Below are 26,246 nucleotides of genomic sequence, written 5' to 3' on the forward strand. Positions count from 1 at the left end.
ACAGGTCCCTTGGACTGCAAGGAGATGCAACCAGTCCATTCTGAAGGAGATCGGCCCTGGGATTTCTTTGGAGGGAATGATGCTGAAGCTGAAAACTTCAGTACTTTGGCCACCTCATGCGAAGTGTTGACTCATTGTAAAAGACTATGATGCTGGGAGGGATTGGGGGCAAGAGGAGAAGGGACGACAGAAGATGAGATGGCTGGATGGCATCAGTGACTCGATGGACGTGAGTCTGAGTGAACTCTGGGAGTTGGTGCTGGACAGGGAGGCCTGGTGTGCTGCGATTCATGGGGTCGCAAAGAGTCGGACACGACTGAGCGACTGATCTGATCTGATCTGATTGCATGAAATATTCCCTTGGTATCTCTAATTTTCTTGAAGAGATCTCTAGTCTTTCCCATTCTATTGTTTTCCTCTATTTCTTTGCACTGTTCACTTAGGAAGGCTTTCTTATCTCTCCTTTCTATTCTTTGGAACTCTGCATTCAGATGGGTATATCTTTCCTTTTCTCCTTTGCCTTTCACTTCTCTTCTTTTCTCAGCAATCTTTAAGGCCTCCTCAGACAGCCATTTTGCCTTTTTGCATTTCTTTTTCTTGGGGATGGTTTTGATCACCACCAAACATCCGTACAATGTTATGAACTTCCATCCACAGTTCTTCAGACACTGTGTCTATCAGATATAATCTCCTGAATCTATTCGTCACTTCCACTGTATAATCATAAAGAATTTGATTTAGGTCATACCTGAATGGCCTAGTAGTTTTCCCTAGAAGAAGTGAAAGTCACTCAGTCGTGTCTGACTCTTTGCAACCCCATGGACTAAACAGTCCATGGAATTCTCCAGGCCATAATACTAGAGTAGGTTGCCATGTCCTTCTCCAGGGGATTTTCCCAACCCAGGGATTGAATGCAGGTCTCCAGATTGCAGGTGGATTCTTTACCAGCTGAGCCACCAGAGAAGCCCAGTGGTTTTCCCTACACTCTTCCATTTAAGTCTGAATTTTGCAATAAGGAGTCATGATCTCAGCCACAGTCAGCTCCCAGTCTTGTTTTTGCTGACTGTATAGAGCTTCTCCATCTTTGGCTGCAAAGAATATTATCAATCTGATTTTGGCATTGACTGTCTGGTGATGTCCATGTAGAGAGTCATCTCTTGTGTTGTTGGAAGAGGGTGTTTGCTATGACCAGTGCGTTCTCTTGGCAAAACTCTGTTAGCCTTTGCCCTGCTTTGTTTGTACTCCAAGGCCAAATTTGCCTATTACTCCAGGTGTTTCCTGACTTCCTACTTTTGCATTCTAGTCCCCTATGATGAAAAAGACATCTTTTTTTGGTGTTAGTTCTAGAAGGTCTCGTAGGTCTCCATCAGTTCAGTTCAACTCAGTCATGTCCGACTCTTTGCAACCCCATGGACCACGGCATGCCAAGCCTCCCTGTCCATCACCAACTCCCAGAGTTTACCCAAACTCATGTCTATCAAGTCGGTGATGCCATCCAACCATCTCATCCTCTGTCACTCCCTTCTCCCTCCCTCAATCTTTCCCAGCATCAGGGTGTTTTCAAATGAGTCAGCTCTTCACATCAGGTGGCCAAAGTATTGGAGTTTCAGTTTCAACATCAGTCCTTCCAATGAACACCCAGGACTGATCGCCTTTAGGATGAACTGGTTGGACCTCCTTGCAGTCCAAGGGCGTCTCAAGAGTCTTCTCCAACACGACCATTCAAAAGCATCAATTCTTTGGTGCTCAGCTCAGTAGGTCTTCATATAGAACCATTCAACTTCAGCTTCTTCAGCATTAGTGGTTGGGGCATAGACTTGGATTACTGTGATATTGAATGGTTTGCCTTGGAAACAGAGATCATTCTGTCATTTTTGAGACTGCACCCAAGTACTGCCTTTCGGACTCTTGTTGCCTATGAAGGCTACTCCATTTCTTCCAAATGGATTCTTGCCCACAGTAGTAGATATAATGGTCATCTGAATTAAATTCATCTGTTCTGGTCCATTTTAGTTCACTGAGTCCTAAAATGTCAATGTTCACTCTTGCCATCTCCTGTTTGACCACTTCCAATTTACCTTGATTCATGGATCTAACATTCCAGGTTCATATGCAATATTGTTCTTTACAGCATCGGACTTTCTGAATTACGAAATGAAAAAGGTTGCCTCCATCTAACAAACAATCTAGCAAGTACATTTGTGAGTTGATAATATTTACCCGCTTTTCCCCATTTTGAACAAGCCATTTGCAAAATTCTTCAACAGTTGTCAGTGTTTCATAATCCTCTGGGCCTAATGTTGTTTGATATGCAGTGATGCTTTTCATAAAATACAGCCCAACAGCATCTGCATAAAAGGGAAACAATTATTTAAGGCAATATGCTAACCTTTACAAGTCTCTAATTTCAACTTTGGCTCAATCAATTAGACAGCCCATAGCTGTCCTCTTTCCAGGACTCATAAAAGCTTCAAACAGTCTGAGATATAGTTTGATGGCATCAGATGAAGTTCTAATTTTATTTTTTTGATGAAATGCATGGATTTTCTGTAGGAAAAGAAAGCTTATGTCTGAACAGTCTTATTCTAAGACCTAAAATAACCACAAATTAAACTCTCCTGTGCAATGGAAGACTATATTTTTAGTTAAAGTCTTACAGAGATTTCCATTTGTTGGGGTTCCTGTTGAGAGTATGTGTGTGGAGAGAGTGAGTTTTGATTTTAAAAGAATTTTAAATTTACAGTTGTTATTGTTTAAAAATTTACTTCCAATGATGTCTTTTATTCCAAACATAATAGATATTTTTGTAATCAATCTAGAAAATGCAGAGAAGCAAAAAGAAAATGAAAATTATCTCCATACACATCACTTGGGAACAGGCACTAACATTTTTTAGCCACTGTATTTAGGTATAAGCTGTATAACACACATTCACCCATTGTAATTATACAGTCTGTAATAGTTACGTAACCATGATACATGATGTGATCACACAATATGTAGTCTTTTCAAGCTGATTCTTTCATGTAGCATGCTGTTTTGAGGTTCATCCATGTTGTTGTATGAGTTAGTACTTCAATCCTTTTTCTAAATGAGTATTTTTCTATCATATGGATATACGACATTTGTTTACACATTCACAAGCTGACGAATATTTGTGTATGTGAATATAATCTACTGTATTTCCCCTCATACTTATCAGTTCCAATTCCATTCCTTTCTGTGGATGACTTACCATCTGCTGTCATTTTCTTTCAGCCTGAGGGTTTCCTTTAGTGTTTCTTTTACGACAAGGCTGCTACCAATAAATCCTGATTTTCTTTACCCAGAAATGTCTTTATCTCACCTTTATTTCTGAAGGATACTTTTGTGGGATGTACAGTTCTTGGCTGAATTTTACTGCAGTATTTTCCACTGCCTTCTAGCCTTAATTTATCTCATGAAAAATCAACCATTAATCATATTACTGTTCTCCTGTAAATAGTTGTTTTTCCATTGCTGCTTTTAAGATTTTCTTTTTGTCATTCAACAATTTGACTACATGTGCAACTGTGGTTTTATTTGTGCTTACCTTACTTGGCACTGAGACTTTCAGATCTGTGGATAACATTTTTATCAAATTTGGGAACTTCGGGGCCATGATTTCTTTAGATGATTTTCTGCCTTCTTTCTCCTCTCCTTATGGAGCTCCCATTACATGAGTGTGTGTACTCCTGCTGTTGTCACACAGACATCTGATGCTCTCATTTCTCTTCAGTATTGCCTATTCTATCTTGCTATTCTTTTGACTGGATCATCTCTAGTGACCTGCTTTTGAGCTACCTCTATCTTTTCTGGGCTTCCCTGGTAGCTCAGAGGTTAAAGCGTCTGCCTGCAGTGTGGGAGACCTGGGTTCAATCCCTGGGTTGGGAAGATTCCCCTGGAGAAGGAAATGGCAACCCACTCCAGTATTCTTGCCTGGAGAATCCCATGGATGGAGGAGCCTGGTGGGCTACAGTCCATGGGGTCGCACAGAGTAGGACACGACTGAGCGACTGAACTGAACTGAACTGTCTTTTCTGCTATCTCAAAGCTGATGTTGAGACCATTGACACATTTTTTATAAGTTACTATATCTTAAAACTCCAGAATTTCCATTTTAGCTAGTTTTTTAAAGCAGTTTATATTTCTCTATAAAAATATAAAGATTTCATATTTACTAAATAATTTTCATAATATTTTCTTTTAATTCTTTGAACTATTTCCTTTAATTCAACATATTTATGATAGCTGCTTTGAAGTCTTTGCTAAATCCAACATCTAGCCCACTTAAGAGTCAATTTCTATTGACTGCTCTTTTTCTGAGTCATGGGCTTCTGCCTCTCTGTATTCTTCTCTTTTTGTTGTTGTTGATAATGCTACACTTTAGATAATCATAGGAGTAATCACAGATTCTGATACATCTTTGTGGGGTTCTGTTTTTTGGGTAAACTATACAACCTGTCTCTCCATCGTGTTGGGAGGCTAATGTCTTCGCTCTGGTGTTATCTGTGTGTGCTTGGTTTTTATTTTTGATTAATAAACTTTTAGAGGAGTTTTACATTCACAGAAAAATTCAGTGGAAGATAGAGATTTCCAGTATAATTTTGTCCCCAAATAAGCACTTATTATGGTTAATTTTACTGTGATATTGAATGGCTTGCCTTGGAAACGAACAGAGATCATTCTGCCATTTTTGAGATTGCATCCAAGTACTGCATTTCAGACTCTTTTGTTGACCATGATGGCCACTCCATTTCTTCTGAGGGATTCCTGCCCACAGTAGTAGATACAATGGTCATCTGAGTTAAATTCACCCATTCCAGTCCATTTCAGTTCGCTGATTCCTAGAATGTCGACATTCACTCTTGCCATCTATTGTTTGACCACTTCCAATTTGCCTTGATTCATGGACCTGGCATTCCAGGTTCCTATGCAATATTGCTCTTTACAGCATTGGACCTTGCTTCTATCACCAGTCACATCGACAGCTGGGTACTGTTTTTGCTTTGGCTCCATCCCTTCATTCTTCCTGGAGTTATTCCTCCACTGATCTCCAGTAGCATATTGGGCACCTACTGACCTGGGGAATTTCTCTTTCAGTATCCTATCATTTTACCTTTTAATACTGTTCATGGGGTTCTCAAGGCAAGAATACTGAAGTGGTTTGCCATTCCCTTCTCCAGTGGACCAGTGGAATTCCAGTTGAGCTATTCCAAATCCTGAAAGATGATGCTGTGAAAGTGCTACACTCAATATGCCAGCAAATTTGGAAAACTCAGCAGTGGCTACAGGACTGGAAAAGGTCAGTTTTCATTCCAATCCCAAAGAAAGGCAATGCCAAAGAATGCTCAAACTACCGCACAATTGCACTCATCTTACATGCTAGTAAAGTAATGCTCAAAGTTCTCCAAGCCAGGCTTCAACAACATGTGAACCGTGAACTTCCTGATGTTCAAGCTGGTTTCAGAAAAGGCAGAGGAACCAGAGATCAAAACATCTGCTGGATCATGGAAAAAGCAAGAGAGTTCCAGAAAAACATCTATTTCTGCTTTATTGACTATGCCAAAGCCTTTGACTGTGTGGATCACAATAAACTGTGGAAAATTCTGAAAGAGATGGGAATACCAGACCACCTGACCTGCCTCTTTAGAAATCTGTATGCAGGTCAGGAAGCAACAGTTAGAACTGGACATGGAACAACAGACTGGTTCCAAATTGGAAAAGGAGTATGTCAGGGCTGTATAATGTCACCCTGCTTATTTAACCTATATGCAGAGTACATCATGAGACACGCTGGACTGGAAGAAGCACAAGCTGGAATCAAGATTGCTGGGAGAAATATCAATAACCTCAGATATGCAGATGACACCACCCTTAAGGCAGAAAGTGAAGAGGAACTCAAAAGCCTCTTGATGAAAGTAAAAGTCGAGAGTGAAAAAGTTGGCTTAAAGCTCAACATTCAGAAAACGAAGATTATGGCATCTGGTCCCACCACTTCATGGGAAACAGATGGGAAAACAGTGGAAACAGTGTCAGACTTTAATTTTTTGGGCTCCAAAATCACTGCGGATGGTGACTGCAGCCATGAAATTAAAAGATGCTTATTCCTTGGAAGGAAAGTTATGACCAACCTAGACAGCATATTCAAAAGCAGAGACATTACTTTGCCAACAAAGGTCTGTCTAGTCAAGGCTATGGTTTTTCCAGTGGTCATGTATGGATGTGAGAGTTGGACTGTGAAGAAGGCTGAGCGCTGAAGAACTGATGCTTTTGAACTGTGGTGTTGGAGAAGACTCTTGAGAGTCCCTTGGACTGCAAGGAGATCCAACCAGTCCATTCTGAAGGAGATCAGCCCTGGGATTTCTTTGGAAGGAATGATGCTAAAGCTGAAACTCCAGTCCTTTGGCCACCTCATGCAAAGAGTTGACTCATTGGAAAAGACTCTGATGCTGGGAGGGATTGGGGGCAGGAGGAGAAGGGGACGACAGAGGATGAGATGGCTGGATGGCATCACGGACTCACTGGACGTGAGTTTTAGTGAACTCCGGGAATTGGTGATGGACAGGGAGGCCTGGAGTGCTGCGATTCATGGGGTCGCAAAGAGTCAGACAAGACTGAGCGACTGACCTGAACTGAACTGAGCGGATATTGGCAATTTGATCTCTGGTTCCTCTGTCTTTTCTAAAACCAGCTTGATACCTCACATCCAAGGTAAGAGAAACCCAAGTAAGATGGTAGGTGCTGAGAGAGGGCATCAGAGGGCAGACAGACTGAAACCACAATCACAGACAACTAGCCAATCTGATCACGCAGACCACAGCCTTGTCTAGCTCACTGAAACTAAGGCATGCCATGTGGGGCCACCCAAGATGGACAGGTCATGGTGGAGAGGTCTGACAGAATGTGGTCCACTAGAGAAGGGAATGGCAAATCACTTCAGTATTCTTGCCTTGAGAACCCCATGAAGAGTATGAAAAGGCAAAAAGATAGGACATTGAGAGATGAACTCCCCAGGTCAGTAGGTGCCCAATATGCTATTGGAGATCAGTGGAGAAATAACTCCAGAAAGAATGAAGGGATGGAGCCAAAGCAAAAACAACACCCAGTTATGGATGGGACTGGTGATAGAAGCAAGGTCCAATGCTGTAAAGAGCAATATTGCATTGGAACCTGGAATGCCAGGTCCATGAATCAAGGCAAATTGGAAGTGGTCAAACAGGAGATGGCAAGAGTGAACATCGACATTCTAGGAATCAGCGAACTAAGATGGACTGGAATGGGTGAATTTAACTCAGATGACCATTATATCTACTACTGTGGGCAGGAATTCCTTAGAAGAAATGGAGAAGCCATCATAGTCAAGAAAAGAGTCTGTAATGCAGTACTTGGATGCAATCTCAAAATGGACAGAATGATCTCTGTTCATTTCCAAGGCAAACCACTCAATATCACGGTAATCAAATCTATTGAGGGTCTGAATACAATCAAAAAGGGCAAAGGAAGGGTGAGTCTCACTTTCTTTTCTTGAACTGTGAAATCCATCTACTCCAGCCCTTTGAGCCTTTCATTTCCAAGACTTACATCAGAGGTCCCCACATCCCCCAGTTCTCATGTCTTTGTCCTCATATTGGGATTTACACCGTTGGCTCCCTTGGTTCTCAGGCCTTCAAACTCGGACTAAATTATGCCATCAGCTTTCCTGGCTCTTTAGCTTATACATGGCAGACTGTGGTACTTCTCATCCTCTGTAACTACATATGAGCCAGTTTCTATAATAAAGCTCCTCTTATATATCTCTGTCTATATGTACTGCTGGTTATGCTTCTCTGGAGAACCTAATATAGATTTTGGTACCAGGAGTGGGCTCAACACCACGGACTCCACTCACCAAGGACAACTAGATCATGGCCACTGCTGAGTGCCCAGGATGCCAGGACAGAGTGATACGATGTGTGTACATGGTCAGTCATGTCTGACTCTTTGCAACGCCATGGTCTGTAGCAAGCCAGGCTCCTCTGTCCATGAAACTTTCCAGGCAAGAATACTGGAGTGGGTTGTCATTTCCTTCTCCAGGAGATCTTCTTGACCCAGGGATCAAAGCCGCATCTCGTGTGTCTCCTGCACTGGCGGGTGGATTCTTTACCGCTGCACCACCTGGAACCAATGCTGATTCCCCATACGGCACCATTCCCCAGGTAAGCAGTCATTTACCTGGTAGCAGGCTGGTTACTTTGAACTACTCCCATCAGGGAAGGGCCAGTGTTTTGTCCTTACTGGAACAGACCCTTACTCTGGATGCAGATTTGCATTTCCTGCATTCAGTGCTTCTGCCAAAACTACCATCTGGGGACTTAGAGAATGCCTTATTCACCATCATGATATTCCACACAATATTGCTTCATATCAAGGAAATCACTTCACAGCAAAGGAATCACTTCACAGCAAAGGAAGTCCATGGCAATGGACCCAGGCTCGTGGAATTCACCACTTTAGCATAGTTAGTGAAAGTCACTCAGTTGTATCTGATTCTTTGCGACCCCATGGATTATACAGCCCATGGAATTATCCAGGCCAAAATACTGGAGTGGGTAGCCATTCCCTTCTCCAGGGGATCTTCCCAATCCAGGGATCGAACCCAGGTCTCCCACATTGCTGGTGGATTCTTTACCAGCTGAGCTACAAGGGAAGCCCAAGAACACTGGAGTGGGTAGCCTATCCATTCTCCAGCAGATCTTCCCAACCCAGGCATCTAACCAGCGTCTCTTGCATTGCAGCTGGATTCTTTACCAACTGAGCCTTCAGGGAAGCCCTTAGGATGGTTGCCCACCATCCTAAAGCAGCTAGCTTGATAAAATAGTGGGATGTCTTTTGAAGACTCTGTTACAGTGTCAGCTAGGTGGCAATACTTTGCAAGGCTGGGTCAAGCTTCTCCAGAAGGCTGTATATTCTTTGAATCAGCATCCAGTATATGGTGCTGTTTCTCCAATAGTCAGGATTCACAGGTCTAGGAATCAAGGGATGGAAATGTGAGTACCATCACTCATCATTATCCCTATGACCCACTAACAAAATTTTTGCTTCCTTTTACCATAACTATATGTTCTGCTGGTCTAAAGGTCTTAGTTCTAGAGGGATGAATGCATTCATTAGGAGATACAATGATTCCACTGAACTGGAAGTTAAGACCGACTCCTGGTTATTTGGGTTCCTTATACCTTTGAATCAAAAGACAGGGAAAGGAGTTACTGTGCTGACTGGGGTCATTGCTCCTGATCCCTCAGGGGAAACTGGAGTACTACTCCACAGTGGAGGTCAGGAGAGTCTGTCTGGAATACACCAGGTCCCTTAGGGCTTCTCTTAGTAGTACTGAGCCCTGTGATTAAGATCAATGAAAAACTACAACATCCTAATCCAGGCCAGATTAGTAATGACCCATTCAGGAATGAAGGTTTGGGCCACTTTACTAGATAAAGAATCATTACCAGCTGAGGTGCTTCTTGACGACAAAAGGGATATAGATTGGGTAGTAGAAAAAGATAGTTATAAATACCAGCCATGACCACACAAACAGTTACAGAAACGAGGACTGTAATTGTAATGAGAATTTCCTCCTTATTTTATAAATACATCTGTGTATGTGTGTGTATACACATATTCATATTAAGCAAATGTCTTTGTTTTCTTTACTATTTTATTTTCTTATCATGTAACATAAGATGTATTAGCTTTATATCAGCCTTTAAGGATCATCAAATGTACATCATAGTTTTCAGTTATGGGATACCACAAGGCTAGTCAACATCCTGGAGGACTTCACCTCCTCTTCTGGGGAAGGGATTAGTGTCTTTTCAGTTGTAACCAGGAGAGCTGTATCATGTCAGGTAGAATGATGACCTTGTTATTGTCTTCATTTGAAGATTAAGGAGATGTGTATAGATATCAAGTTGATGAGGAGTGGATTTATGATGGTGACTTTTGTGTCAACTTGACTGGGCTTAAGGATGCCCAAATAGCTGGCAGAAAATTATTTCGGAGTGTGTCTGTGAGGGTGTTTCCAGGAGAGATGAGCATCTGAACCAGTCGACTGAGTAAAGAAGTTCCACCCTCTCCAGGATGGGTAGACATCGCCCAGTCCTTGAGGGTCCAGATAGACCAGTAACAGACACCCTCCCCACACGCCAAAAAAAGGCAGCAGAAGGGTGTATTCTCTATTTTGAGCTGAGAAATCCATCTCCTGCCCTTGGACATCACATAGTTGTTTTAGATTCTCAGTCTGATAATTCCAGTGGCTCAGAGGGTAAAGAGTCTCCCTGCAGTGCGGGAGATCCAGGTTCGATCCTTTGGTCAGGAAGATCCCCTGGAGAAGGAAATGGCAACCTACTCCAGTATTGTTGCCTGGAAAATCCCATGGGCAGAGGAGCCTGGCAGTACAGCCCATGGGTTGCAAAGAGTTGGACACAACTGAGCCACTTCATTTTCCATTTCTAAGTAAGTAAGTAAGATACTGATGCTTGTTCTGTCTCTTTAAATTATGGTCTTTGACTTTTAATATGCCTTGTATTTCTTCTTGATAGTTGAGCATGATGTATTGTATAAAAGGAACTGCTCCAAAGAGGCCTTTAGTAATGTGGTAGTAAGGTGTTGGGGGAAGGGAAGCATTGTATAATCCAGTGATTTGGTGAGCCCATGCCTCTGGCCTGTGAACTCTTCAAGTAATCCTCAGTTCCCCTCTCCCTCAGATGGGACAGCATGGAAGAGGCTAAAGTTGGATATCTCCATCTTCTCAGGTTGGTTAGGCTCCAGGAAAAAAAAAAAAAAAATATTTATGGTCTACTTAAAAAAAAAGTTTCTCTTAAAGGCAGGCCTTGTTAAGCAGAATGCTCTGGTATATTTTTTAAATGGCCATTTTCTCCCCCTCCCTGCTGCAAGCAAGGGGTATTTTTCTCTAATATTCACTTTGAAAACCTGATAAAGTTCCTGGAGATAAAAATATAAAGTGTGGTGGATCCCCTATGATTGAGTAACCTTGGAATTTTTAACTCTCCTAATTTTTAATTAAAAATTTAAAATTTTTGCCCACACTGAGCTCCCAGAAATTCATCAACTACAGTTCAGGTTTTCTTAACCCCAGTACTGCTTCCTGTCAAGATGGTGATCTGTTCTGGTAAACTGGGATTCTCTGTATTCACCTGTTTCTCCAGTTTCAGAGGCATCAGTTGACTTGTGACCCATGACCTTACTTCTCTGACAGATCAAAGAAGAGTTAGTGATTTTTCAGTGTGATCAGCTTCTATATTGTTAGAATGGATTGATGATTTCCAAGTTCCTACACAGTGGACCGAATACTGAAAGTCTTTGCTCAGGTTTCAATGCTTACTTTAATTTTTAGTCTGGGCTCCTGGGGGTGACCCCTGTGTCTGCCCAGCTAGTGTTGACCCACTGACTTGGGAAGAGGTTGTGCTCAAATGCCTCCAGATGCTATGTCTTTCATCCTCTGTTGAGCGATCTGTATGCAGATTGGGGAGTGCGTTCAAAAGCTCTACCACATTTCAAGTCTCCTTTGGTTGCTTTTTGCTGGACCCTCCAGTGTCCCCTGCATGTGTATGTGGTTTCCCAGATGGCCAGAGATGTTGGAAGAGCTTATTTAGCCTTTTTATGGCTCTCTCATTTCAAGGTTCTTTCAGTTAAAATTGATGACTGGCCTGCTACTGACACCAACCAGTACAGCATATTCAGGCTAACAATTACCAGGCATTCCCCAATTCATTTCCTACTACGCTGGCCACTTTTATCTGATAAATCTGTAGGCTTTTATCCCATGCTTTAAACGAGTCACTAGCCTCCTCTGCCAGCAAAGGTGCTGGTTTTCTCGGCTAGCCTCATGTTGATAAAATTGTGTTCTTCAAGGACTGAGCTGGGGCTGTGGATGGGTGGGAGCAGCCCCAGGCAAGATGCCAGAAAGACTCACTCTTTACCTAAAGCTCTAACAGATTTGAGAATGATCTGCAATTTGTTATCTGCTTATCTATTTACAGTGTCCTGAAATGGGTACTTTTTTAATCATTTTATTCAGTTTGTGTGTGTGTGTGTATGCTATGTATGTTAAGAGATTATACGAACTCTTCACAAAGCCACAGCCAGAAGTCTCTACCTCTGTTTATATTTTGATGCAGTTTTTCTTACTCTGCAGTTCATTTTTCATGTTTATATAAATATAACTATAGGGCTTACCTCCTAGCTCAGTTGGTAAATAATCTGCCTGCAATGCAGGAGACCTGGGTTCAGTTCCTGGGTCCAGAAGATCCCCTGGAGAAGGAAATGGCAACCCACTCCCGTATTCTTGCCTGGAAAATCCCATGGACAGAGGAGCCTGGCAGGCTAAAGTCCATGGGGTTGCAAAGAGTCAGACACTACTTAGCAACTAAACCATCACATTTGCTTTCTGTGTCCTAAAACTGCAAGTTATTTTTTCCTTAATGCTTTTAAAATATTTATTTAGTTTATTTTTGACTGTACTGGGCCTTTCTTGCTGTGTGTGGGCTTTTCTCTAGTTGCAGCAAGCAGGGAATAGTCTTGAGTTGAGATGTGTGGTCTTCCCATTTCAGTGACTTCTCTCGTTGTGGCAGAGCACATCATCTAGGTTTGCAGGCTTAGTAGTTGTGGCTCACGGACTCTGGAGCAATGGCTCAGTAGTTGTGGCTCATCGGTTTAGTTGCCTTGTGGCATGTGGGATCTTCTCAGAGCAGGGATCAAACCTGTGTTCCCTGCATTGGGAGATGGATTCTTAACCACTGGACCACTAGAGAAGCCCCTTAATGCTGCTTTCTAAAAATTAACCTTTTCTTTATTTGTAAAATCTAGCCCTTTTATTTTATTTTGGTCATACTTTGATAATTGCAAGATCTCAGTCCCCTGACCAGGGACTGATTCCAGGCCATGGCAGTGAAAACCTAGGATCCTAACCACTGGTCAACTGTAGCCCTTTTAAATACTACAAAATTCTATATAACTAACATACCAAATTTTCCTTATAATATTTCACAGTTACAAATAGTGCCAGAGTGAAATCCTTATACATGTTTCCTTTTCAATTTTACTATATATATCAAATTGGTCCCTTAATTTCAAATCAGATTGATTATATTCTTTGCAGCCCAAGATGGAGAAGCTCTATACAGTCAGCAAAAACAAGACCGGGAGCTGACTGTGGCTCAGATCATGAACTCCTTATTGCCAAATTCAGACTTAAATTGAAGAAAGTAGGGAAAACCACTAGACCATTCAGGTATGACCTTAATCAAATTCCTTACAATTATATAGTAGAAGTGACAAACAGATTCAAGGGATGAGATCTGATAGACACAGTGTCTGAAGAACTACAGATGGAGGTTCATAACATTGTACAGGAAGCAGTAATCAAAACCATCGCCAAGAAAAAGAAATGCAAAAAGGAAAAACAGTTGTCTGAGGAGACCTTACAAATAGCTGTGAAAAGAAGAGAAGCTAAAGGCAAAGGAGAAAAGGAATGATATACCCATTTGAATGCAGAGTTTCAAAGAAGAGGAAGGAGAGATAAGAAAGCCTTCTTCAGTGATCAATGCTAAGAAATAGAGGGGAAAAAAAGAATGGGAAAGACTATAGATCTCTTCCAGAAAATTAAGAGATACCAAGGGAACACTTCACGCAAAGATAGGCACAATAAAGGACAGAAATGGTATGGACCTAACAGAAGCAAAAGATATTAAGAGGAGGTGGCAAGAATACACAGAAGAACTATACAAAAAAGATCTTCATGACCCAGATAATCAGGATGGTGTAATGAATCACCTAGAGCCAGACATTCTGGAATGCGAAGTCTAGTGGGCCTTAGGAAGCATTACTATGAACAAAGCTAGTGGAGGTGATAGAATATTTCAAATCCTAAAAGATGATGCTGTGAAAGTGCTGCACTCAATATGCCAACTAATTTGGAAAACTCAGCAGTGGCCACAGGACTGGAAAACATCAGTTTTCATTCCAATCCCAAAGCCAGGCAATGACAAAGAATGTTCAAACTACTGCACAATTGCACCCATCTCACACACTAGTAAAGTAATGCTCAAAGTTCTCCAAGCCAGGCTTCAACTGTACATGAACCGTGAACTTCCAAATATTCAAGCTGGATTTAGGAAAGGCAGAGGAACCAGAGATCAAATTGCCAACATCCGCTGGATCATCGAAAAAGCAAGAGAGTTCCAGAAAAATATCTACTTCTGCTTCATTGACTATGCCAAAGCCTTTGACTGTGTGTATCACAGCAAACTGTGGAAAATTCTTAAAGAGATGGGAATACCAGACCACCTGACCTGCCTCCTGAGACAAGAAGCAACAGTTAGAACTGGACATGGAACAACAGACTGGTTTCAAATAGGGAAAGGAGTACATCAAGGCTGTATATTGTCACCCCGATTATTTAACTTACCTGCAGATTACATCATGAGAAAAGCTGGACTGGATGAAGCACAAGCTGGAATCAAGATTGCTGGGAGAAATATCAATAACCTCAGATATGCAGATGATACCACACTTAGCAGAAAGTGAAGAACTAAAGAGCCTCTTGATGAAAGTGAAAGAGGAGAGTGAAAAATGTGGCTTAAAGCTCAACATTCAGAAAACTAAGATCATGGCATCTGGCCCCATCACTTCATGGCAAATAGGTGGGGAAATGGTGGAAACAGTGACAGACTTTATTTTGGGGGGCCCAAAATCATTGCAGATGGTGACTGTAGCCATGAAATTAAAAGACACTTTCTCCTTGGAAGAAAAGTTATGACCAACCTAGATAGCATATTAAAAAGAAGAGACATTATTTTGCCAGCAAAGGTCTGTCCAGTCAAAGATATGGTTTTTCCAGTAGTTATGTATGGATGTGAGAGTTGGACTATAAAGAAAGCTAAGTGCCAAAGAATTGATGCTTTTGAACTGTGGTGTTGGAGAAGACTCTTGAGAGTCCCAAGGACTGTGAGGAGATCCAACCAGTCCATCCTAGAGTAAATCAGTCCTGAGTATTCATTGGAAGGACTGATGTTGAAGCTGAAACTCCAATAGTTTGGCCACATCATGCGAAGAACTGACTCATTTGAAAAGACCCTGATGCTGGGAAAGATTGAAGGCAGAAGGAGAGGGGGATGACAGAGGATGAGATGGCTAGATGGCATCACCAACTCAATCGACATGAGTTTGAGTAAACTCTGGGAGTTTGGTGATGGACAGGGAGGCCTGGCGTGCTGCAGTCCATGGAGTAGCAAAGAGTCAGACAGGACTGAGCTACTGAACTGAATTTAATAACAATGTTTCCCTGGTGGCTCAGCAGTAAAGAATCTGCCTGCAGTGCAGGAGACACAAGAGACACAAGACGATCCCTGAGTTGGGAAGATCCCCTGGAGAAGGAAATGGCAACTCATTCCAGTATTCTTGCCTGGGAAATCACATGGACAGAGGAGCCTGGTGGGCCACAGTCCATGGGGTCACAAGAATCAGACTTGACTTAGCGACTAAACCACCAACACAATTTCATATCAATTACACTATCACTCCCACCAGCTATGACTGAGCAGACCTGTTTACCTATCTGGAAAATGACAGATAATTTTAAATTTTTGAAACTTTCACACAGTACGGTTGAAAAGTTGATTGCCTTATAGTTCAATATATATATATATAGCTCTAAGATGTATAATATCCTGCCTAACTGTCCTTCAAGGAGTTTGTAATCAAATTGCTCTCTTCAATGCTAAAAGGTTATCTTTTTAAAGATGCTGACAATTTGATAGAAGAAAATTGGTATCTTTGCTGTTTTATACTATTTATTGATTATTGTAAAGTAAATACAAATTTTAGTTCTTATATTTAGGACAGTGATTCATTTTGAGTTAATGCTTATGTACAATATGAAAGTGTTTGACGTTTTGGGGGACACTTGGATACCAATTGTTCCAATACCATCTGTTGAAGAGACTATCACTTGCACCCTGAATTACTTTTGTACCTTTGTCAAAAATTAATTGGCCATTAATTAATTAAGTCTATTTCTGGGCTTTCCTTATGTTCCAATGATTCTGATTTCTGTCTGTCCCTTTACCAATACCACTCTATTGATGGAGTAAATCTTAAAATCAAGCAGTACGATTCTAACTGTATTATTTTTAAAAATTGTTTTAGCTTCTTAGTTTCTTTGCTTTTCTATATAAATTTTGCAGTCAGCTTATCTATATTTACAAAAGTTCCTGGGAATTCCCTGGTTGCCCAGTGGTTAGAACTCAGTGCTTTCACTGCTGAGGGCCCAGGTTCAATCCCTGGTAGGGGAATTAGATCTCACAAGCTGTTGAGCCCAGCCAAAAGAAAAAAAATCCACTGGAATTTTGATTGTAATTGAGTTAAATTCATAAACTGATTTGGGAAAACTTGACAGGCTTCCCTGATAGCTCAGTTAGTAAAGAATTTGCCTGCAATGCAGGAGACCCCGGTTCAATTCCTGGTTCGGGAAGATCTGCTAGAGAAGGGATAGGCTACCCACTCCAGTGTTCTTGGGCTTCCCTTGTAGCTTAGCCGGTAAAGAATCCGCCTGCAATGAGGGAGACCTGGGTTTGATCCCTGGGTTGGGAAGATCCCCTGTAGAAGGAAAAGGCACCCACTCCAGTATTCTGGCCTGGAGAATTCCATGGACTGTATAGTCCATGGGGTTGCAAAGAGTCGGACGTGACTGAGTGACTTTCACTTTGATGTCTTTACTACTATGAGTCTTCCAATCCAAGAACACAATGTGTCTCCATTTATTTAGGTCATCTGTCTTTGATCAGGATTTTGTAGTTTGCAGCACACAGATCCTGTGTATATTTTGCTAGATTTATACCTAAGTGTTTCATTTAGGAAGTGGGGTTCTTGTAAATGATATTTTTAAAAATTTTGGTTTCCAGTTGTACACTGCTAATATAGAAATGTGTGTTGATCTTATATCCTATGACCATGCTAAGCTTAAACTCACCTGCTGGTTCTAAGAGATTTGTAAATTCCTTGGAATTGTAAATGCCTTGGTCAGTCATGCTGTCGATGAATAGAGACCATTTTATTTCTTCTAAGTTGTATGTCTTTTTCTTGCCTATTACACTGGCTAACACTTCCAGTACTACGTTGAATAAGAGTAGTGAGTGAACATCTTGCCCTTGTTCGTGATCTTAGACAAAAGCATACAATCTTACCAATGAACGTGGTGTTGGCTGTAGGCCTTTTGTACAGGCCTTTGATCAGACTGAGGAAGTTCCCTTTCTATCATGAAAGGATAGTGAATTTTGTCACATGCTTTTTCTGTATCAATTGATAAGATCATGTGCTTTTTGTCTTCGGATTGTTGATATGGTCAGTCAGTTCAGTTCAGTTGCGTCCTACTCTTTGCGATCCCATGGACTGCAGCACTCCAGGCTTCCCTGTCCGTCACCAACTCCTGGAGCTTGCTCAAAACTGAGTTACTGATGCCATCCAACCATCTTATCCTCTGTTGTCCCCTTCTCCTCCTGCCTTCAATCTTTCCCAGCATCAGGGTCTTTCCCAATGAATCAATTCTCCACATCAGGTGGCCAAAGTACTGGAGCTTCAGCTTCAGCGTCAGTCCTTCCAGTGAATATTCAGGACTGATTTCTTTTAGGATTTAGTTGATATGGTAGAATACATTGATTCAGGTTTGAATACTGAACCAGCCTAACATTCTCAAAGGAAAAAAACCTCACTTGGTCATTGTGTATTATTCTTTTTTCTATATTGCTATACATGTTGTTGTTGTTGTTGTTTACATCTATGTGCATGAAAGGTATCGGTCTATTATTATTTTTGTTATTTTGGTTTTGTTTTTTCTTCTAATGTCTTTGTCTGATTTTGGTATCAGGGAGATGTTGGCCTCACAAAATGAGTTGGGCAGTATTCCTTCTTCCTTAACTTTCTGGAGAAGATTATATAGGATGGGTGCTATTTCTTCTTCAGATGTTAAGTAGAATTACCCAGTGAAATCATCTACCCTTGGAGCTTTCTTTCTTAGAAAGTTAACTACAAACTCTTAAAAAAAAAAAAAAAAACTAGGGCCTATCTTTGGATTATCTATTCATCTTGGTTGAGTTTTTTACTTTACTTATGGTTTTTCATGACAGGCACAAGTCTTAGATCTTTTTATAATTAAACTTAACGGTCTCTTCTTTTCAGGTGTATCTTTGCATGCTCAGAGAATTCTTCTTTTCTCCAATTTTTAATTTTAGTACATTTTATTCTAGTACTGAACTTTCTTCTGGCTAATTTATATTTTTAAGTTCTGATGTAAAAAATATTAATCCATCTGGAATTTAGAGGATGCTAGGAGTGGAAGATTTTCTTGAGTTAAAAATTAGTATGTAAGAAAAGAATAAGACAGTCTTGGAATCTCCCAACTCTATAATCATAGACTTTTTCTCATTAAAAACAAATTTTACATGTTCACAAACAGATTAAATTTCTTAATAACCATGAAGACTGTTTAAAAAAATCAAATATATACATAGAGCACAAATACTGTGAGTATACACAAGGATATTTTTAAAAGGAGAAAGATAATTAGTTAGAAAACACAGAATAAGAATCTTCAATGAACATTCAGGCTAAAGAAACCAATGTTCAAAATATCCAAATAACTTTTGAAAACTTAAAAAAAAAAGTTTATGTAATAACATAGGGAAATACAAGAATAGAAAATAATATCATCCCCCCTCATCAGACACACATACATACACACACACACACACTTTTCCTTTCTCTCTCATATATATAACTGGCAAATAATGTTCAACAAAATGGATTATTTTTATAAGTACATAAAAGATTATTTTTTAAAAATATATTATTTTTAAAAGCACAGCATTTAAAAATATTTTAATTATATTTTTTATAAATCTCAAATTCCTCCTGATAAACCACTGAATCCATTAGTGTCCACTAATTGGATCAAGCCAGGTGAGCATGGGACTGTCCTTCCTTACCAGTTCCTCCAAGTCTCTCTCAAAGCTACCCACAATGAAAAGGACGGCACTTCCTGAGAAGGACTACTGCTGAAGGATGGGTTCATAACTCAGCTTTCCTCTAGAACCCCCAGTACCTCACTTCTGAATAGAAGTCAAGAAAATTGTAGCTGCTACAAACATTCTAAGAGTCAAGGAGGTTGAGAGTGGAGGAGGATGAGGAGAGGAGCCAATGTTTCTCTTTTATCACTGGATTTCCTAATTAACTGATAGATCTCAGGCCATGTTCATTGCATGTAGGATTCTCTACTCTTTATGCAGGTAAATTCTGGTGAGATTCTAAGGGAATAAAGGCAATAGAAATCAGATGATCTTACTGGTTTTGATGTTCCAGCTAATTTGGGGAGATATTATTGTGTCTAAATCCATGTGTAAATGACTCTACAAAAGGGTATCTAGTCTTATCTTTCTATCACAGACATGAAAAGCTACTTATCATCTGTCCATATTGATAGATACACCTATTCCATTTGGCAGTGTGCATCCCTCCTATGAGAGGGAAATTATAATATCTCCAAAATCACCTCTTATACCTACCCTTGTGTTGTACCTCTCCAGACATGGCATAAGCCTTGGCTAGTAATGCGCTCGCCTCTGCAGCTTGGGGGCTGACTTCTGTGTACAAAGAGACACAGATAGAATGGGCCTAGAATACAGAAAATCGTGAGAAGGATAAGTATCTAAATGGCAGTGTTTCACTGTGGATTTTATAGTAGCTCCCACAGAAGTGCTGGTTGATTGACAGCTGATGTTTATTTAATCATGGAGTTACCTACCTGTGAGAGGAGTTTGAGTCCCAGATCTGCTACTTCCTCTCTGTGATTCTTGAGCAAGTAATTTTACCTTCATATGTAGAAAGAATATATACTTTCCATTGATTAGGGTTTGAAAGTGAAAGTCGCTCAGCTGTGTCTGACTCTTTTCAACCCCATGGACTAACAGTCCATGGAATTCTCCAGTCCAGAATACTGGAGTGGGTAGCCTTTCCCTTCTCCAGGGGATCTTCCTAAGCCAGGGATTGAACCCAGGTCTCCGGAATTGCAGGCGGATTCTTTACCAGCTGAGTCACAAGAGAAGCCCTGATTAGGGTTTGGGAAAAGTTAAATGAGATGATGCGTGCAAAGCTCTGGGCACAGCACCCTTCACATGGCAGGTTCTCAAAAAATTATTACTTTTTATTATGTTTCATCACAAAAGCAAAATTATAGCTTTAGCTCAACCTCTCAAAGGTTCAGTATCAAAAAAAAAGGCTAGTAAAGCGTGAATCCTAGAGCCCAGCTGCCTGGGTTCCCATCTTAGTTCAGCCATTTACTATAACATAAGGCAAGTCACTATAATTTCTTTGAATATAAAACAGGGGTGACAAAAATTGTATTTGTCACAAACAGTTGTAAAGATTAAATGAATATGTATATAGTGTTTAGGTATCACTAAACGTTATAAGCATTAGAGAAATACAGCTTTTATTATCTGAACTAAAATGGAAGGAGTAACACTTTGGAAAAAGAAAGAAAACAGGAAGTATCCAGTTCACTACCCACCAGCAAGAAAAGAGCCACCTGTACTTCATACTTCATAGGCCAAACACCATGAGGTATTTCAAGGAGCTCCAGACAGCACTCAAGACAACACTTTAGAGCTAAGACCCATTGCAGAGTTGTTATGAGTAGGGGCTGTGGGGTCAAATCTTCTGAGTTCAAATCCTTGCTCACCCACCTCCCCCCCAACCTGTTAGCTATACAATTTCCAGTGGATTAGCTATAGTTCTTTGTGCTCCAGTTTCCTAATGCTTAAAATAAGATTAAAAAAATAAATAATGGTGCTTACTTCATATGCTTATTTCATGAAATAAATGAACTAATATAGCCTCATATGCACATGGTAAAAGCATTCCATACATTTGAACTATTATTTTTGTTGTGGGTGGGAAACCCTGATTATGTACTGTTTTACTCGTTCTAAACTGGACTGCTGCTTTAAGGGAGTCTCAGACACACCGGCCAGGTTTTCTCCGTAAGTAGTGGACTCCCTGTCTTCCGGGCAGCACTCCTAAACATCTCTCCATCGTGATGTCAATAACCTGGGCTTTCTGGATTGCAGGCAAACGCCTTTTCTTCAGCAGCAGACTGCTGTCATATGCACTGTTCGAGGGCAGTACACTTTTTTTTGCAAAATAGGAAATCCAGTACTACGATCTGATCTCAGTCATGGGAGATACCTGAAGCCATAGGCACAGTTCTCCGTTGAGGAGAGAAAAGGTGAATTTAACCAGCAGTTTCGAGGAAAGTTTTAAGTAGCTGATACATAAAGTGCCCTACACTATTTAAATTATGATAGACTCAACATTCCTTTGTACGTCTCATTTCGTTTTCCCCTCGGCATCTGTCAAATTAGTCACCTCCAAGCAAAACACCATCTTGGTGGTTTAACCTTAGATTGGAAATTCAACCAGCTAGACTAGTTTACAGGACAAATTAGAGCATTACACCAAAATATTATAAAATTTCATTTTAGAAGCCCTTTGCATTTGTTAAAGACGTGAACTCAGTTGCCCCTCTGGCTTTTTCGCTCAGCTCCCTCTTCCTGGCACAGACAGAGGTGAGGGAAGCCAGGAGGGGAAATGCTGTGTTAAATCAGGTCACACAGCAGACAGGCCCGCCATAAGCCTGTGTTCCTTGTCCAGAGTTTGAGGAAGGTCTCTTGTGTGGATCTGGAGGAAAATCAATCCCATCCCGTTCTTCCCTTCTGGGAACCAGGCCTGCGGCCAAACAAAGCCTCCTGGCCTGGACTTCAGCCAACCCACCTACCTGGTGCAAGTACTGGATGGCTTGCTCATGGTTCCTCCTCAGCTGCTCGATCTGAGCAATTTCCTGGTAAAGACTGACCAGATCTGACGTACTGTCACCCTTATTGGCAATAACATTGTCAACTGCCTTTTCAAAGTATACCAGCGCAAGGTTTAACCTGCAGTTGGCCAAGGAGGCTCTGGAAGAAAAGGGACAAGGGTGGAAAGTCAGAGCGCGGTGACTTGCTCTGCAGACACAGAAGGAACTTTCTAAGAACCAAACAATTTGCCTTCACAGGCTGATCATCTGTGTGGGTGGCTCAAAGTCCAGCCTTGCCGTAAACACACTCCTATTAGCCAGTATTTTACCCACCAGATTTCACTGACTACCATTTTATCAAACCCATTAATATATCACGATAGGCTAATTTTATAAAAAAGCATATGGAAAAAATGGTGTCCGGCCGTTCATAAGATGGGATAATTTACCCCATAACAAAGACTTGTTAAAATCAAAATAAAATTTGATTACCTCTGATTCCTTCTCTTTTAGGCTAAAGCAGGGGTTTTCCTTTGTTTTGTTTGATCTAGTTTATTCTTCCTCAGTTAAAAATAAGGCAGGATAGAGAAAACAATGTAAGTATCTCCCCACCAAAAGGGGGATGATTAAATAAATCATGGCACATCACACAATAAAATACTTCAGACATGAAAAATTTTTAATGTGCTAAGTTCAAAAAACAGTTAGAAAACTGTACTTAAAATATGATCCTGATGTGTATACATGTAAAGCACTTAGAACAGTGTTGAGAAAGTAGTTATACTTTTGTAAACATTCCAACACTTAGAACAGTGTGTGTACAAAACAGGTCAACTGTGTGGAACGGATGAATGAAATATACACTCAAAGTTATTCTGAAAGAGGAACAAGGCTATCTTTCACATAAGCACAAAAATCTACGTCACTGCCCCGTGTGTCAGCAGGAGACAGTCACTGGACTCTAACTTTAGCCTGCAGACTTAAAAATTGTTTCTGATTCAGCTCTGGACATTCCAACATCTCCCTGCCATTTCCCATTTGACTACTAGGTTCATAGCTGTTTAGAGGAGGCAAGTATGACTCATGTATTTCATTTACTTACCATTCCATCGTCTACCCTACCATGCCAAGTGCTTACAGTTCTGGAAACAGACTGTTTTCAAGGATGTGAAGATATTTGAAAAATCTAGGGAACAGTAAACCTTTTATTATTCTTTTTCTCCTCTGATACTCTGATGGGCCCATTCTCATATCTAAATATTCTGATTCTCAGAGGATCCCTAACTGTAAAACAGCTAAGTCTCATTCTGGCTTGAACAAATTCCATGAACTTTGTTTCCATATGGAATACAACTTTCCTTAAAAATGCATGTGCTATGAATAACTCAAGGACCTCCAATATATTGTTCTCATTAAGTGTTTCTTCTTTATCATTTAAGTTGTTATATTTAATGACAAAGTGAAAGTGAAAGTTGCTCAGTCGTTTCTGACTGTTTGTGACCCCATGAACTATACAGTCCATGGAATTCTCCAGGCCAGAATACTGGAGTGAGTAGCCTTTCCCGTCTCCAGGGGATCTTCCCAACCCAGGGATTGAACCCAGGTCTCCTGCATTACAGGCAGATTCTTTACCAGCTGAGTCACAAGGGAAGCCCCAAAATACTGGAGTGGGTAGCCTATCCCTTCTCCAGGGGATCTTCCCAACCCAGGAATCGAACCAGGGTCTTCTGCATTGCAGATGGATTCTTTACCAACTGAACTATGAGGGAAGACCACTTAATGACAAAAGTAGGTGGCAATTCAGAAAAAATTAAAAAATGAAGTAATTTTAGAGTAAGTAGGAGAGGCGGCACAAGGAAGGGCTAAGAGTCTGTAAGTTCAGACCAAGTTCCAATCCAATACTTAAAGCTTATCTCCTTGGATGGTTTCTTTATCCTCAGCTCAGCCTCTTTGCCCTCTTTCTAATGAGATAAGTAATTGCACCAGCTATCTCAGGGGTGGCTATGAGGATTAAATGGGAAGGAGCACAGAAAACTTAGAACATGGTGTATGCATTTGGTAAATATGAGCCTCTTTTACTATTATTTGAGTCTCTGGTTCTTTTGCTGTAAATATTTTTCTCCCCTTATATACCGAGTACAGGACAATCATGTAATTCCGGGCTTTAGTCATAAAAATGAATATCCATTGGAAGGACTGATGCTGAAGCTAAAGCTCCATTACTTTGGCTGCCTGATGTGAAGATTTGACTTCATTGGAAAAGACCCTGATGCTGGGAAAGACCGAAGGCAGGAGGAGAAGGGGGTGACAGAGGACGAGACGGTTGGATGGCATCCCCGATTTGATGGACATGAATTTGAGCAAACTCCAGGAGATAGTGAAGGACAGAGGAGCCTGGTGCTTTGCAGTCCATGGGCTGCAGAGTCGGACAAGGCTTAGTGACTGCACAAAAACAAAGTTATGAAAATCCAAGCTTCTCTAAGCCCAGATCTCACCTGCCCAAAGCGACTGTTAGCTCTTTCTCTGAGACCTGTAATCCACAAGTGCCTCCCTTATAGGATTCTCTCAGCTCCTTCATGTTTCTCTCTGACTTCTGCAGGTTGAAATACGCCTCTCTGCCAGTGAAACAGTCAAGGAGAGTGCCAGGTACACAAACGCCCCCACTGACCAGGGCAGAGTTGGTAAGCAAACAAAAGGGGCCCTTGGGAAAACGTAACAGTATCTGGGAACACACACTTCCCTCTATTTTCATCTGAACGTGTTGTCGAGAAGGGAGGATTCTTCGGAAAAGGAACGGGGCCCTGGGTGTCTTGTGGTGTTGCAGGGGTCCAGGGCTAGGATGGGTGGCAAGCACTGGGAGTGAACGGAAACCGTGAATTACACGGGACTTCCTTGGAGGCATCTGCTGCGTGACAACAATTATTCATTTTTCCCAAGTTGGTTTCTGTGAATGGCAAAAGAGAGGAACCAATTTTGCTGAAAGGGACTTTCTGGGTCATTTAGAAAGTCCAAGCAGAGCAGCTTTTTGGCGAGAGGCAAACAGCAGGAAAGAAAATCCCCTTAATTCCCAATATCCTTCCATTTCCCGCATTCTCAATAGCCCTCTGGCGAATGGCATAAAAGAGGAAGGAAATGTATCAGATTTTACAAGCTGAGTATATCAGGACCAAAAATGTAGAGGGGGGATGTGTAGAGAGGAGCTCAAAGAGGGTTTATGATTATTCATGAACATGAAAGACCCCTTAGTTTTCAAAAGCAGAGATAGTACCCACAGGCTGTCAAAATCACAAGCTTTTGGAGGAGAGGCATTTTTAACCGTTCTCCCTTGAAATATGGAAAACTATTTCTTTGGTCTATTTTGCTTGGCCTTTGGCTTCATGGGCAGTGTTCTCAACAGCATTTTAGAAAAACTAAAACCATCAAGTGTACATTAAATCAGAGGTTTTTGGCTGTGTGTTACAAGTAACCTGGGGCTTTTAAAAAATCTCAGGGAACAGATGCACCCGGGGCCTACTAAATCAAACTCTCGGGGGTGGGACCCAAATAGCAATCATTCTTAAAGCTCCCCAGGGGACGAGGATGTGTAGCCTACTCTGACAGTGCTTCAAATTACCATCCATCCTCTGTCTTCCTACATGGCCACTGCCATCATCATCCACCTCCTTACTGCTAACATTGCCTGTCTTGAGGGCTCAACGAAGCGCAAGACAGGCTCCCAAAACTTTCAGGTGCCCAGGAGGTGTGTCCCCAGGGAGAACCCTCCTGGCTCAACTCAGAGCTCATGTGAATAGACACAGGAGGAACACTTATACTTTCTAAGACGGACTTTCCTAGTGGAGGCTCATGGAGGGCTCGGACGTCAGAATAGAGCTACGAGGCCTCGGTTCCACCTCCCACCCTGTGTGAGATGACTCATCTGGCGTGGATGGACCCCGGCCCTGATCCCCAGATCCCACTGGGAAGGAAAGGATATTGGTTCTGCAGGAGGCAGACCACTCCCAGAGTGTAGTAGAGCATGACCAGAGTCTCCAGAATTTGCTTTTCCTCCTTGTCTGAGGTTGTGGTTCCCTTCCAGGTCAGCAGGACGTTCTTGGCGGACTCGGCATGTTTCTTGGCCTGAGCTGGAAGGCCTGGGGGAGTTGGAGGGTGAAGGGCAAGAAGGATAACATTAAGAAGGCACATTTCAGTCAAAGGCATTCCTGGGAGGGGCTAAGGTGGGCAGTATGCTTGTCAGTATGGTCTTTAGTACTGGTTCCCCAAACTGCAGTGCGTTAGAATCATCTGGAATGCTTGTAAAGAATAAGGTTCCTGGCCACCCCCTCCCTAG

General features: G+C 41.4%; 1 protein-coding gene across 1 annotated transcript in view; it reads right to left on the bottom strand.

Moving 5' to 3' along the window:
• The window catches only part of TTC23L (tetratricopeptide repeat domain 23-like), a 51,650-nt gene that overhangs the window by 6,199 nt on the left and 19,205 nt on the right, over positions 1-26,246 (bottom strand). Inside the window, exons 5-9 of the mRNA XM_010853849.1 lie at positions 25,893-26,049; positions 24,415-24,540; positions 21,902-22,079; positions 19,632-19,740; positions 2,221-2,348 (exon numbers count right to left, since the gene is read on the bottom strand). Coding sequence (XP_010852151.1) covers positions 2,221-2,348; positions 19,632-19,740; positions 21,902-22,079; positions 24,415-24,540; positions 25,893-26,049 — 698 coding nt within the window. The remainder of the gene's footprint in view (positions 1-2,220; positions 2,349-19,631; positions 19,741-21,901; positions 22,080-24,414; positions 24,541-25,892; positions 26,050-26,246) is intronic.

This window comes from Bison bison, unplaced genomic scaffold, assembly GCF_000754665.1.
Source record: "Bison bison bison isolate TAMUID 2011002044 unplaced genomic scaffold, Bison_UMD1.0 scf7180017864331, whole genome shotgun sequence".
In the NCBI taxonomy this organism is placed as follows: domain Eukaryota; kingdom Metazoa; phylum Chordata; class Mammalia; order Artiodactyla; family Bovidae; genus Bison; species Bison bison.